The following is a 12,976-nucleotide window of genomic DNA, read 5'->3' as shown; positions in this document are numbered from 1 at the left end:
TGGACATCAGCACCAAAGTGCAGCTGTACGGCGTGCTGTGGAAGCGGCCCTTCGGGCGGCCATCCGCCAAGTGGTCCCGGCGGTGAGTGCGCCTCCCGCGCCGCGCGAGGACCGCCGGGGAGGGACCCCAGGGCTCAGGGCCTCGGACCCCCTACCACTCCCTTCATCACCGTGCTGCCTCGCCTCCCTTTGTGACCTTGGCCTCGCCCCATTTCCCTCTAAGCTGGCTGCCCTGGAAATTGTGGGTCCCGGGCTGGATCCGTCCTTTCCCCGGGGCTGGTGGAGCTGGGGGCGCCGCTGGCCTGGGGCGGTGGGGGTTCTCTGTGGAAGGGATTCAGTCTGGGGGGGAGGCTGGTATGGGCTGAAAGTTCGCGGCCGGGGTAGGAGCCGAGCTGACACCGCTGCGCAAGGAGAAGCTCCGGCTCCAGCCAGGGGTAGCCTCCTGGGGCCCCTCGGCCAATTCCGCCGTCTTCACAGCACCCCTCCCCTGGCCGCAGAGCGGGCTCGGAGGTGCCTTGGGGTGCCCTACCTCCCACCCTCTGCCGGCCCCCTACCCGGGCACACTGAGGGCGCTTCTGACAGACTCAGGGAGGGCGGAAGGGCCAGGAAGGATCTGTGCCCAGCCTGGACGAACTGATGTTGGCAACCCCTCCAACTAGACATTGAAATAATTTTTTTTTAAATAAAACCTGGGCCGTGGGAAAAGAGATCCAGCCCAGGCAGGTGTTTCTCGGTGGTTAGAGCGTCGGGGGTTCGTCAGGGGTTTGATTCCAGTCAAGGGCAGGTACCTGGATTGCAGGTTCATCCCCCGGCCTGGTTAGGGCCCCTGTGGGAGGCAACCAATCCATGCGTCTCTCTCACTTCATGTTTCTCTCTCTCTTCTGTAGCCTCCCCTCCCCCCTTCCACTCTCTCTAAAAATCACTGGGGAGTGGGGGGATATCCTCGGATGAGGATTAACGAGAGAGAGAGAGAGAGAGAGAGAGAGAGAGAGAGAGATTCCAGCCCTTCAGGCAGAGAAGCTGGAACTGAAAGAAGGACTAAGCCGAGGCAGGGGCATGAGGGAGCGATGGATGGTCCCATCAGGACTGATCCCTTGGAAGGTGTGGTGGGGTCAGAGCAGCCTTAGTCTTTGGGCACTAGCTTCCTGGTCCCCAACTCAGAGGCCACTCCCCAGTCGCAGTAGCCACTTGCCACTTAGGGATGGGCCTGAAAGGTATGTCGGTTGGGAGCAATGGGTCATCTTCTGGACAGTTTCCCCCTTCAAGGCAATCTCAGACCTGAGATTGATACTGCAGTGGCCTATAGAACTCGACCCTGACCCAGCTCCCTGCCAAATGCTCTTTCCCATCCCACACCAAGAGTCAGGCCCTGCGTGGGGGGTGGGAGGGGGGCTGCTAATGTCCCCAGGACCGCAGATCACGGGATGTGGTCGTCGTGGTTCTGATGTCCCATTTTGATGAATAATTTAATATTTCTACAAGACCACAGAACAAATGGAGCTGTGGGTGGTGTATCACAGTTTACGTGGCTGCTTCACGCACACACTTTTATTAGCCCTGCCAGGCTTCTGTCTGGGATTTAGTGAGATATAGGCTTCTTGAGTTCCTGCAAAGCTAAGCTTCTCTTTGATCCCCTAATTGGAGGCCTGGGGCAGCCCGGGGAGCATCTTGGGAGGGGCTTCCAGCATTGTGCTGTCTGAGCTGTAGGCCCCATGGGGTCGGTCAGGAGCAGCCTTCTCTCTACAGGACACTCCAGTGGGGGCAGAAAGATGCTTGTAGGTTCAGATACCATCAGCAGCACGCCCCCTACCCTCACTCCTCTGCCTCTGTTGCTCCAGGCGGCCAACGCTCCTCCATTGGGTCTGGCTGTTGTCCTTGGTATTGCCTCTTGGTCTTGTCATCCAAGACTTCTCCTGCCAGGCATTTTCACCTGATTTCATCCCTAGGGAATGTTAGGAGCCTGAGCCCCCCAGGGTATGTCCCTGACCCCTCTTCACCCACGGTGTGGGGACCTGGCTCCGGCACCCAGAGTTGATTCCAGGGCTGGGCGGTGTCAGGGACAAGGCTCCTGGCTAAAAGCACAATAGTGAAGCCAGGGAGGGCTTGGAGAGCTGTAGCACCCCCCCACCCCAAGAATTTCCCTCAGTGTCCCCACAGCCACTCAAAAACCATCTGGTCTAAGAATTCTAGAGCCGCCACTGTGCAGCCTCCCCTTCCTCTGGGGCTCAGGAAAGAACTAACCTCCCTTCTGCCTACTCTGGCCTCTGTCCATGTTCCCAGTTGTGGAAAGGCACGCATACATGGTTTAGAAGCCTTGGGTCAGCAACAGAGCCAACCAGAGAGTCTGGGGGTGGGAGAAGCATGGTGCTACGCTTAGACCCCTCACTTCCCAGCAGAGCCCCCTGGGCCCCAGTTCCCCATTTGTGAAATGGAGTCTCTAGACCTCCGCTAATTAGTGGCCACAGGAAAGCTTGGGGAGGGGGCAGCTCAGGCCCTAACCGCAGAGCTGGGCCATTAGGGCGATCGATGCCCTCGCTGGGCAGCTGAGGGGAGGGGGCCTGGAAAGGCTCCTGGGCTGCATAAATAAGGGATGGGCAGGATGGAGCCAGCTGTGACCAGCTGGGTTTCATAAAACCTCTTCCGCTCAGGTCTATGTCATGGCCTCCAGTCTCTGCCACCGAAGCAGCTCTTCCCTTTCTGGGCTGGGCAGATGCCCTTGAGCCAAAGGGCCAGCTTTTTCCCCATGAGCAACAAGAAGAGAAAGGAATAAAAAACATTACTTCTCAGAGATAGACAATCAGGGAGAGGTGTTTAGGGGGTAAGGTTGACGCTGACCCCGGCTTACTCTGTGAGCAGCTGAGACACAGGTGCTGTTGGCAAAAACCTGGGCAGCTCAGAGGCAAGGAGGAAAGGACTGAATGTCCCAGCCTCGGCCAGTGTCCGCCCCATGGAGGGCTGGTCCAGCACATAGGTGAACTCATGTCACTCCTGTCCCTCCTTCCCCCGGTGTAAGGTGGCCCGTGGGTCCTGCGTGCAGCCCAGCAACTGCCTCAGGGAGCTGATTCACAGTATCCCCTAAGGGCCGGGGAACCATGGAGCCGGGGGCTGCACCCCCAGACCCCCATCTGTTCCTCTGTCTGGAATGCATCTTCCCCTTCCACTTACTCCTAAGATACTCCTATTCATTCTTCAAAACCCTCCTCTCAGAATTCCCTTGGCCAGACACCTAAACCATTCATTCCTCCTGGTCTGCACTCTTCCTGTATCTCATCCAGACTTACAGTGTCTCAGGGTATCAGTGCCCTGTCTGGGTACTTTTATAATGTCACCAGGTACTGGGTGTTTTACAATGTCACAGTGTGTCCTGTGCTTTACGGTGCCTTGGGGTATCCTGGCTCTTTACAGTCTTGCAGTAAACATTTATAATTGCCCCAGCTCCCCACTTACCAGCTGTGTGCTCATTACCTCACCCAGGTCATATGAGGGATGAATGAGTTAACATGCATCATGATGCTACTAGACCAAGGCCTGGCACAAAGAAAGAGCTCAGTAAACATTAGTTACTTTTTAGATTATTGATTTCTATTCACTCTCTCTCTCTCCCTCATTTGACTATGAGCTCCTTGAGGGCAGGGAATCAATCCTCAAGCCTAGGGCCTAGCCGGGCACCTGGCTGTACCATGTGAATCCTTCACGCTCTGACCCAAGCCGACCAGAAGCTTGCAGTCACAGCAGGGCCAGGGGAAGAGGAGGACCAGGCATCACCGAGCACAACACAGAGAACGTGGGCTTGTCAGCAGACCGAGTTCCCAGCCTGCTGCTTACTGGTTGCTTAATCTCTCTGTGCCTCGCAGTTTCCTCATCAGTAAAACTTAAAAACAAGTATCTCCATCTTCAGAGTTATTGTGAGAGATTTACATCAGAAAATGTCAATACAACACTTAGCAAAGTGTGTGTCTTGGCACCTGTAAATGTTCCTTAATCTCGAGGTGAAAATACCATTTTTTAAGACCAGAGAGAGGAGGCAGCCAAGGTTGACACGGACCCCTTACCTCACACACATGCTCCAGCCTTTACCACAGCCCCGTGGGGCAGACAAGGAGAGTCCTAATGTCTTTGGCTAAGACAGAGCCTTGCCCAGGACTGGAGTTGGGCAGGGAAAGTGCTGTGTGTTTGGGGGACAGGAAGCCGGCCAGCTGGGCTGGAGCCAGGAGCTCCCGCCGGTAGGAACTGTGTGTGCACAAATGAGAAAGGTCAGGGGAGGCTGCAGCAGACACTGGGCCTAGTAATAATGGATAATAATAGTACTAATAAAAGTCAAAGGTATTGGATATTTACCATATGTCACGCAGTGTTCTGAGACTTTATGTGAACAAGCTCATTTAATTATTTGGACAATCTTAGGAGCAATAGGTACTATTATTATCCTCAAATTACACTGAGGGAACTGAGGCCTAGGGAGATTAGGTGACTTGCCCTGGTCACACTGCTGGTAAGTGGCAGAGCTCTGACCATGACTACCCCAGCTTTGATACCTACCGCCTCTGGTCCATCTGTTTCTTGCCCAGGTGCCAACATGAGCGAGGAAGCAGACTGTGATGTGCGGAGTAGGAGCAGGGACTTTTGCCGTGGGTTCCAATCTCCACTCCATCTCTGCCCTAGCTGTGTGACCTTGCACACATTCCTTAACCCCTAAGCCTCAGTTTTCTCCTCTGTAAAATGGGAACAAGAAGCCCTTCCTTCCAAGAGAGTTACATAGATCAAATACTCTGATACTTGTAGAGCACTTAGCACGGCAGCCGGCACAGGAGAACACCTAAATTAACGGTGACTATTTCCAGCCCTTGCACAGCCAGCCCAACTCTGCAGGGCTTGTTTGTTAAATCAATGAATGAATCTCCCCAGCAGCCCCATGAGAGAGATTTGCACCCCTATTTTATAGAGGAGCTTGGAAAGGATGACTCAGCCAGCCTGGGAGCTTGCCTGAGGTTGTGGCTGAAGGAGGGAGATCATTGGACTCCAGAGCCCATGTTCTCTCTCTGCCCATGTGTCTAGTGATCATCTGCCTGCCACCCCCAACCCAAGTCCCTGGCACGGTGCTTTGCCCTGAGTGGGGAGGAGGCTCCAGAAGTCGGGAAAGCAAGAAGGTGTTTGTCTTCGTCAGCTCAGGCTCCCATAGCAAAATACCATAGATGTCAGCATCTGTTAAACAGTTCAGTGAAACCACAGAAATTCATTTCCTCGCTGTTCTGGAGGCTGGAAGTCCAAGGTCAGGTGCCAGCAAAGTCAGGCTCTGGTAAGGATCCACTTCCTGGCTTGCAGACGTCTGCCTTCTCACTGTGTCTTCATGTGACTGAGAAAGACAGAATGCTTCCTCTTCTTTATTTAATTTTTTTTGTTAATCATCACCCGATACTTTTCCATTGATTTTTAGAGAGAGTGGAAGAAGGGGGAGAGACACAGAGAGAGAAACATTGATTGGTTGCCTCTGGCATGTGCCCCAGACCAGGGCTGGGGATCGAGCCTACAACCCAGGTACGTGCCCTTGACCAGGATCAAACCTGGGACCCTTCAGTCGTGGGCCTATGCTCTATCCACTGAGCCAAATCGACTAAGGCTGCTTTCTCTTCTTATAAGGCTACGATTCTGTCAGACTGTGGCCCCACTCTTTATCTCATTTAACCTTATTATAGTAGGTGAAATGGATTTGTTACATGTCATTTTGCTTAAAGTTGCAAAACCTATCAATGCCAGTAAGTGATGACTTACTGTACCTCCTAAAGACTTGATCTCCAGACATACATTGGAAGTTAGAACTTCAACATCTGGATTGGGGGAGGGGATATAATTCAGTCCATAACAGCATTGAAGGGGAGGAGAAGGACCCCCAGGAGGCCACCTGTGCTTCTGGGTTCACACTTTCCTGTGGGTGATATGTGTTCAGACCACAGGGATGCATCACTCAGCCCTGTCCTAGAGCCTCTACAAGTTGGTAGAGTGATAAGCACAATCTCATTTGCTCCACACAATGATCAGATGAGGTCGGTACCGTCGCCCCCATTCTACAGACAAATAAACTGAAGCTCAGAGAGTGAGCTTACTTGCCCAGGGCCCCCCAGCTGGGAAAGGGCAGGTCTGTGTGATGCCAAATCTGTGTTCTTAATGACTGACGTTTCCTAGAAGCACCTATCAGCTCACAGGACTGAGGGGGCATAGCCTGCCCTCCAGGAGCCCAGCATGGTCCTTGGACAAGATGGGCACACGGGGTGTGGCAGGGGCTCTAAGTCCAGTGCGCAGCCCAATCAGCAAGTGCAGAAGGAGCTCAGACAGCAGGGCGGGCTGGGCTGGTCACCAAGGGTGAGGTTCAGCCAGATGAAGAGCGAGAGGGAGGCCATTCCAGGGAGAAGAGCATGGTCTTTGCAGGATCATGCAGGACGTAGTGAGGTGGGAAGCAGTGAGCTCAGTGTCTGGCTGAGCAGAGGCTGAAGGGCAGAAGTGGGGGGAAAGCTGAGAATGGACAAGGGTCAGTTACTGGAGGGCCCTGAATGTTCTCGCCATCCTGCAGAGGGTGGTATTCCTGTGCTCTTTCCCCACTAGGGGTAAAAAGGTCACCTCTGAGGTGCGCAGCTCCATTTGGCGTCTGGCCGGGCCGGGAGGGTGAGTGCAAATAGAGAACATGGGTGGGCGTGAGACACACCAGAGGACAAAGTGTGCTTCACTTTCCCGGGGGAGGCGAGATGGCGGCTGTTGGCAGTCCCGGGACCCTCCCCGCAGGAGCTGTGGCCTCAGGAAAGATCACAGGGCCGGGGAATCTTCAGAGAGTCACTGACTTCATCATGCCCACCAGCAACTTTCCAAGCTCCTCACAAGAGGTGTGCTGGTCAGTGGTTAACAGCGGGCTCGCGTGGGGTGCCGTGGGGTGGGACAGTGCTTTGTAGCACTTGGTGATTTTCCTGGTGTAAATACTTCCACTGTGACTGATACCAAGCTACCAACACAAAGTCCCTGAACTCAGAGCAGAGGAGAGTCACACTGTTGGCTGTTGTGAGCCCATCTGAGCATGCTCCAGCTGACCACTGCTCCCAGCTCTCCCGGGCCCATCACTTCACCAGTGGCCTTAGCAGGGACCCTGGCGGGGAAGGGGCCAGCTACCCTGGGTGTCCCTGAGCCCCGGGGCTTTGAGGCCCAATGGGATCATCTTATCTTAGTCATCTCCAGTCATTAGTCTTGCGAGGGTCCTCAGGTGGGTCCAAGTGCTCCAGATATGGGCATCAAGGCTGTCATCTTCCCAACAGTCAGAAAGCACCAGGGGCCCAGAGACCCTAAGTTAGACCTGGTTCCCAGAAGGAGGTTATGGAGAGAAAGGAGTGCAGATGTGACGTACAGGCTGCAGGCCTGGCCCCAGAGCTTGGTTCCCACAGTCATTTGATCGCCAACCTTCATGATCACTTGTCAAAAGACCCAGCTTGGAATCTTGTGTCTACTTCCCCCTATCCCCTCACCTCTCCTTCTGCCCCTCCTGGGATGGACCCTAAGGGACTTGAGACAATGGCTTGGGGGCTGAGGGTACCCACAAGGAAGTACCATAGGTGCCCTCCTGTGCTGGGGTGGTGGCTCAAGAGGGATGGAGGAGCCAGCCCTGAGGGCTTCCCACTTCAGCTGCCCACTAGTGCGAGGATCGGGCTGCCTAGGGCAGCAGGCAGCTGGCCAGCTGAGGCCTTTGCCCAGATGTGGAACTGGGTTGGTGAGGTTGAGTCTTGGTAGCCCCCTGGACTCCCCATGTGAGTGCAGGGCCCCCAAGGATGCTCTTGTTGTCCCAAGAATCCTCACCCTTCTCTCTTGGTTGTCCCTCTTTCTTCACCACCTGCTATATAGGTTTTTCATCATCAAAGAGAGCTTTCTTCTTTACTACTCTGAAAGTGAAAAAAAGAGCTTTGAAACCAATAAACACTTCAATATACATCCTAAGGTGAGGGGGCCTCTCCCCAGGCACAGTGGGGAGGGCCAGTGGGACACTGAGGGAGGGTGTTAGGGTGGAGGACTGTGGTCTGTGGTCTAACAAAGTCTGAAGGACTAATCCTTCTTGGGACACAAGACCCCCTGCCCGTCCTGGACTGGGCCCCCAACCTCCTGTGCCCAGGAGCCTGCCCCGCCCTGCCTCTCCTTTCTGGGAGAGTTCTCGTCTGGCTCCCAGCCTGGGGCCCTCAGCAGGACCTGGCTTTGGCTAAGGGCTCCCACAGACCTTGAGTGACCTGGGCTGGGCGGGGTGAGAGCTGCCTGTTCTGGTTCTTTCTCAGGGCGTCATCCCTCTCGGGGGCTGCCTGGTGGAGGCCAAGGAAGAGCCCAGCATGCCCTATGCCATGAAAATCTCCCACCAGGATTTCCATGTGAGTAAAGCTCTCATCTCAGCCCGGGCTCAGCCGAGGCTCAGCCGGGACAGAGCAGCTTCTCTGGGATCCTCCAGGTGCCTGGGGGCAACCCCTCCATTGGCCTGGCCTGGGAGGGGTGTCAGTGCCAAAGGATTGCGGGGTGGGGGGAGCAGCACTGGGCTTGCAGAGGCCTGGGGCGGCCTCCGTGTCCTCAGAGCGGCCTTCTCTCAGGTGCACCGTGGCCCCTCTTCCTGGCAGGGGAACATCTTGCTGGCAGCAGAGTCTGAGTTTGAACAGGCGCAGTGGCTGGAGATGCTGCAGGAGTCGGGGAAGGTGTAAGTGCTCCCAGCAGGAGGGCAGCCTGAGGTGCAGAAGGGAAAGGGGTGTGGGCTGGACTGACCCCCCGCTCGCTCTCTCTGCTGGGGTCCTGGAGGGCACTGAGGGCCCCAGGAGAGGGCAGGGTGGGGAGGAAAATGTCTGGGCCTCCTTGAGGACAGGGCTGTGGGAGTTGGGTAGGGTGGACAAGAGCATCTGTGAGGGGTCTCCTAAGTGAGCTTTGAGCAAAGTGAGCTTTGCTTGCCTAGGGCCACAGGTGGCAGATGTGGACTCCATTTGCCTCCCATTCTCAGAGTGAATCCAGCATCACCAGTAGGACTTGGCTGCCTCCCACCCCCATCTCAGCTCCCCAGGCCCACCATGAATCCTAGCACAGACCAGAGCTTTGCAATCACAGAAACCTCCAGCCCAACACAGTTCATTCACACGTAAACCCAGGTCCTGGCGCCTGCCTGTTCAAGCTGGGTCATGCTTTTAGTTCAACAAATAACACTGAGTGCGTGCCCCGGGCCAGGCCCTGCACCGGATGGTGGGCATTCAGTGCTGTAGAAGGCAGCCAGGAAGCAATCTCTTCTTTGCTCCAAAAGTGCTGCTGGCCCAGCCCATGGTGGCCCACTTTGCAGGCTGGGTCAGCCTCCGGGGACTGAAACTGATCCCTGCTGGTGGCATGCCCAGAGCCAGGGGTGCCAGGGTGGATGAGAGCTGGGATCCTGGAGAGAAGGGATGGGCGAGTACAAAACACTCACATTCTCTTTCTCCTCTACCCTGTTTTCACGATTTTGTGTTTCTTCCTCTTCTCTCCTCTGTCCCATCTGCCCTCCCTCCCCAGGACTTGGAAGAACGCCCAGCTGGGAGAGGCCATGATCAAGAGCCTGGAGGCCCAGGGGCTGCAGTTGGCCAAGGAGAAGCAGGAGTATTTAGGTTGGCTGGAGGGACGGGCTGGGCTGACGCTCCCTGATGGTAGCACGTCAGGGCCAGGGGCTGTTGGAGGACCCAGGGGGGTGTCTTGAGTAGGGCTTGGCGGGCTCTGAGGAGCCAGACACCAGCTTGGAGCCTGGAGAGCTTTATAATCAATGTCCTGTTAGCCAGCATGACAGGAGGCAGGAGAGCGTGGTGGTTTGGGGCCTGGGCTCTGGGCCCAGCTTTGTCACTTATCAGCCAGCTGTGTATGTCTTCAGGCAGCACAGCCTCTCTAAGCCTCAATTTCCTCATCCTTGAAATGGGGACGGAAATAGTCCCTGGCTGTTGGAGGTGGTGTGGGGAATGGTTACGTGAGAAAATGCCTGTAAGCACTGTCAGGCACGCAGTAAGGGCTCCATAAACGGAGTCGATGTGGTTGCCTTGCCCTGGACCCCAGATCCCAGGCTTGCCTCCAGCTCTCACACCCCAGCCCATTTTAAACCTGACCACAAGGTTCCAGGCCCTTGTGCCCTGACTGGCTGGTTAGCATGCTGTTTGGGAAAGAAGAAGTTGAGTCTGAGGTTCGGTCCTTGTCCTGGGACCCTCTTCCCTGCCTCCTCCTTAGACACTTGGGGCCCCAACACTGGTTCCCTCCTGCCTGCTCCAAACCCATCAACCCCCGTGACTGCCCTTCCCCACGAGGCAGACACAAGTGCAGAGACTCCCTTGAGCTTCCAAGGACAAGGCTGCCCTTGACTTGTGAATGCGCAATGCAAGGACAGTGACAGGAAGGAGGGATACAGCTCCCACCCCAGGAGCTGGCCCCACCCTTCGGCTGGCTGGCCGGTGCGGCTGTGCTGACCTCTTCTGTGGGAGATGCCGGGGGTGACGGAGGTGACCGCGCCATCAGCCCCTCAGGACCGGGTCTGGAGTGGGCTTTTCCTGAGGGTGTGTGTGTTCTCTTTGGCAGACAAACTGATGGAAGAGACGGAGGAACTCTGCCTGCAGAGGGAGCAGAGAGAGGTAGGCGCCCACGGAGGCCACTCAGAATTGCCTGCCCTGTCCGTGGACCTCTGCAGAGCCAAGGTGTCCTGGCTCATGTTGCTGGCATTCGGGGGTGGTGGCGGGGAGCTGTGCACCCAGAGCACTGGCTGGAAAATCTGACCGCAGAGCAGGGAGGCCAGTGAGATGACAGTGCTTGAAACTTGCCGTAGCTTCTTGGCAGGGAGTGTATGTCTTCTGGTGACGTCCTGGAGAGGAAAGTGAAGGGGGAGGTGACCACCTGCTAGAGAAAGAGCCACCCCGAATGTTACTAGCTGCGTTGGTAGGTAATGAGCTGCTTGCCGTTGATGATAGTCACAGGAGGCTGGGTGGCCTCTATGAGTCATAGTGGAGGTTCTGGCACCTTAAGAGTGATTGGGTTGAATGATCTCAGGGATTCCTTCATTCTCAAAGTGTCGATAATGCAAGTCCTGAGGGGACCAAGCATTGGCTTGAGGCAGCCTTATGGGGGGGAGGAGGCCCTTGCTTCATTTCAGGGTGGGGCGCCGGTAAAGTCCACTTCATTTGGAATCTCCGTGCATCACTGGGCCTTGCTTGTTCTGAGGAATCATTACTTCCCCCCAGAAGGCAGAGTAGGGTGATGGTTAGCAGTGGGGGCTCTCGAGCCAGGTTGGCTGTGTATTGGACTTTCACCACCTCTAGCTGTGTGACCTTGGGCAAGTTACCTAACCTCTCTGAACATCAATATTCTCACGCGAACAATGGGGATAATAGCCCGGCTGGCATGGCTCAGTGGTTGAGCATCAACCTATGAACCAGGAGGTTATAGTTCGATTCCCGGTCAGGAAACACGCCCAGGTTTTGAGCTTGATCCCCATTGTAGGGCGTAATCCAAATACTGAAAAAGTACCTTCTTTTTATAAGTGATCAGGCTGGGTGTGATTAACCAGATTTTACCCTGAAAAGACCCTAACATAAAATCTAGTACACAGACAACGCAAAAAGAAGTGCCACATCCCTGGCTGGTGTGGCTCTCTTGATTGGAGCATCTCCTGAGCACTGATGGGTCTTGGGTTCAAGTCCTGATCAGGACACATACCCAGGGTATGGGATCAATCTCTGGTTGGGGTGTCCATGGGAGGCAACTGATCAATGTTTTTCCTCTCTCTCCTCCTCTCTCTCTCATTCCCTTCCTCTCTCTAAGCATGTCCTCGGTGAGGATTAAAAAATAATAATAATAAATAAAAAATAAAATAAAATGTTTGGCACATAATGTGTGCTTAATGAATATCTGTGTTTGTTAGTGTTACAATCAGTTGTTATTAATTATGGGCCCACCTTGCACGTGAATTGCCTGAGGCCCAAAGCTGCAGGGTGGCTTTCCCAGAGAACCCCACAGAGGGAGGCCACTGCTCTCTGCCCAGTCGCTTCTCCTTGTCCTCTCCCAGGCCAGTCACAGGGCTGGGCCATCAGCCTCGGCTCAGTGCCTGTCTCTCAACCTGACTCTTGCTTACTCCTCACTTCCCAGCCTCCCCTGACTGGCCTCTGAAACCGGCCGTGCAGTCATGTCCCCATAGTACCCCAGACATTCCCAGTCCCTGGCCCAGGCCGAGTGCTTCATAAATGTTTGTGGAGTGACTCAGTGAATGAACATGTTTTTAACTTTAAATAATTTTTTATTTTTCAATTATAGTTGACATACAATATTATTCTAGTTTCAGGTGTACAACCCAGTGATTAGACATTGTATAACGAAGTGATCACCCCAATAAATCTAGTATCACTGGGCCTTGCTTGTTCTGAGGAATCATTACTTCCCCCCAGAAGGCAGAGTAGGGTGATGGTTAGCAGTGGGGGCTCTCGAGCCAGGTTGGCTGTGTATTGGACTTTCACCACCTCTAGCTGTGTGACCTTGGGCAAGTTACCTAACCTCTCTGAACATCAATATTCTCACGCGAACAATGGGGATAATAGCCCGGCTGGCATGGCTCAGTGGTTGAGCATCAACCTATGAACCAGGAGGTTATAGTTCGATTCCCGGTCAGGAAACACGCCCAGGTTTTGAGCTTGATCCCCATTGTAGGGCGTACAGGAGGCTGCCGACCAATGATTCTCTCTCATCATTAATGTTTCTATCTCTCTCTTCCTCTCCCTTCCTCTCTGAAATCAATAAAAATATATTTTAAAAAAACAAAGTAAAACAATGGGGATAATAACAGAACTGATCTTATTAGGGATGTTGTGAGGATTAAGTGAGATGTTAAATATAAAATGCTTGGTCCATTGCCTGGCCAGAGTAGCTCAGCTGATTGAGCATGTACAAAGGCAACCAATCAATGTTTCTCACATCAATGTTCCTCTCTCTCCTC

The 12,976-nt window shown here is 54.4% G+C and overlaps 1 protein-coding gene across 1 annotated transcript in view; it reads left to right on the top strand.

Moving 5' to 3' along the window:
* Positions 1-6: 6 nt before the first annotated feature.
* Positions 7-12,976, top strand: part of PLEKHD1 (pleckstrin homology and coiled-coil domain containing D1) — a 28,869-nt gene continuing 15,899 nt past the window's right edge. Inside the window, exons 1-6 of the mRNA XM_006760758.2 lie at positions 7-82; positions 7,876-7,969; positions 8,298-8,387; positions 8,628-8,704; positions 9,535-9,626; positions 10,576-10,628. Of these exons, the coding sequence (XP_006760821.1) occupies positions 8,349-8,387; positions 8,628-8,704; positions 9,535-9,626; positions 10,576-10,628 (261 nt within the window). The 5' untranslated portion in view covers positions 7-82; positions 7,876-7,969; positions 8,298-8,348. The remainder of the gene's footprint in view (positions 83-7,875; positions 7,970-8,297; positions 8,388-8,627; positions 8,705-9,534; positions 9,627-10,575; positions 10,629-12,976) is intronic.

The sequence above is a fragment of the Myotis davidii genome, unplaced genomic scaffold, assembly GCF_000327345.1.
Source record: "Myotis davidii unplaced genomic scaffold, ASM32734v1 scaffold17, whole genome shotgun sequence".
NCBI lineage: Eukaryota > Metazoa > Chordata > Mammalia > Chiroptera > Vespertilionidae > Myotis > Myotis davidii.
Note: the sequence above shows the minus strand (reverse complement) of the source record. Positions and strands in the feature narration are given on the sequence as shown.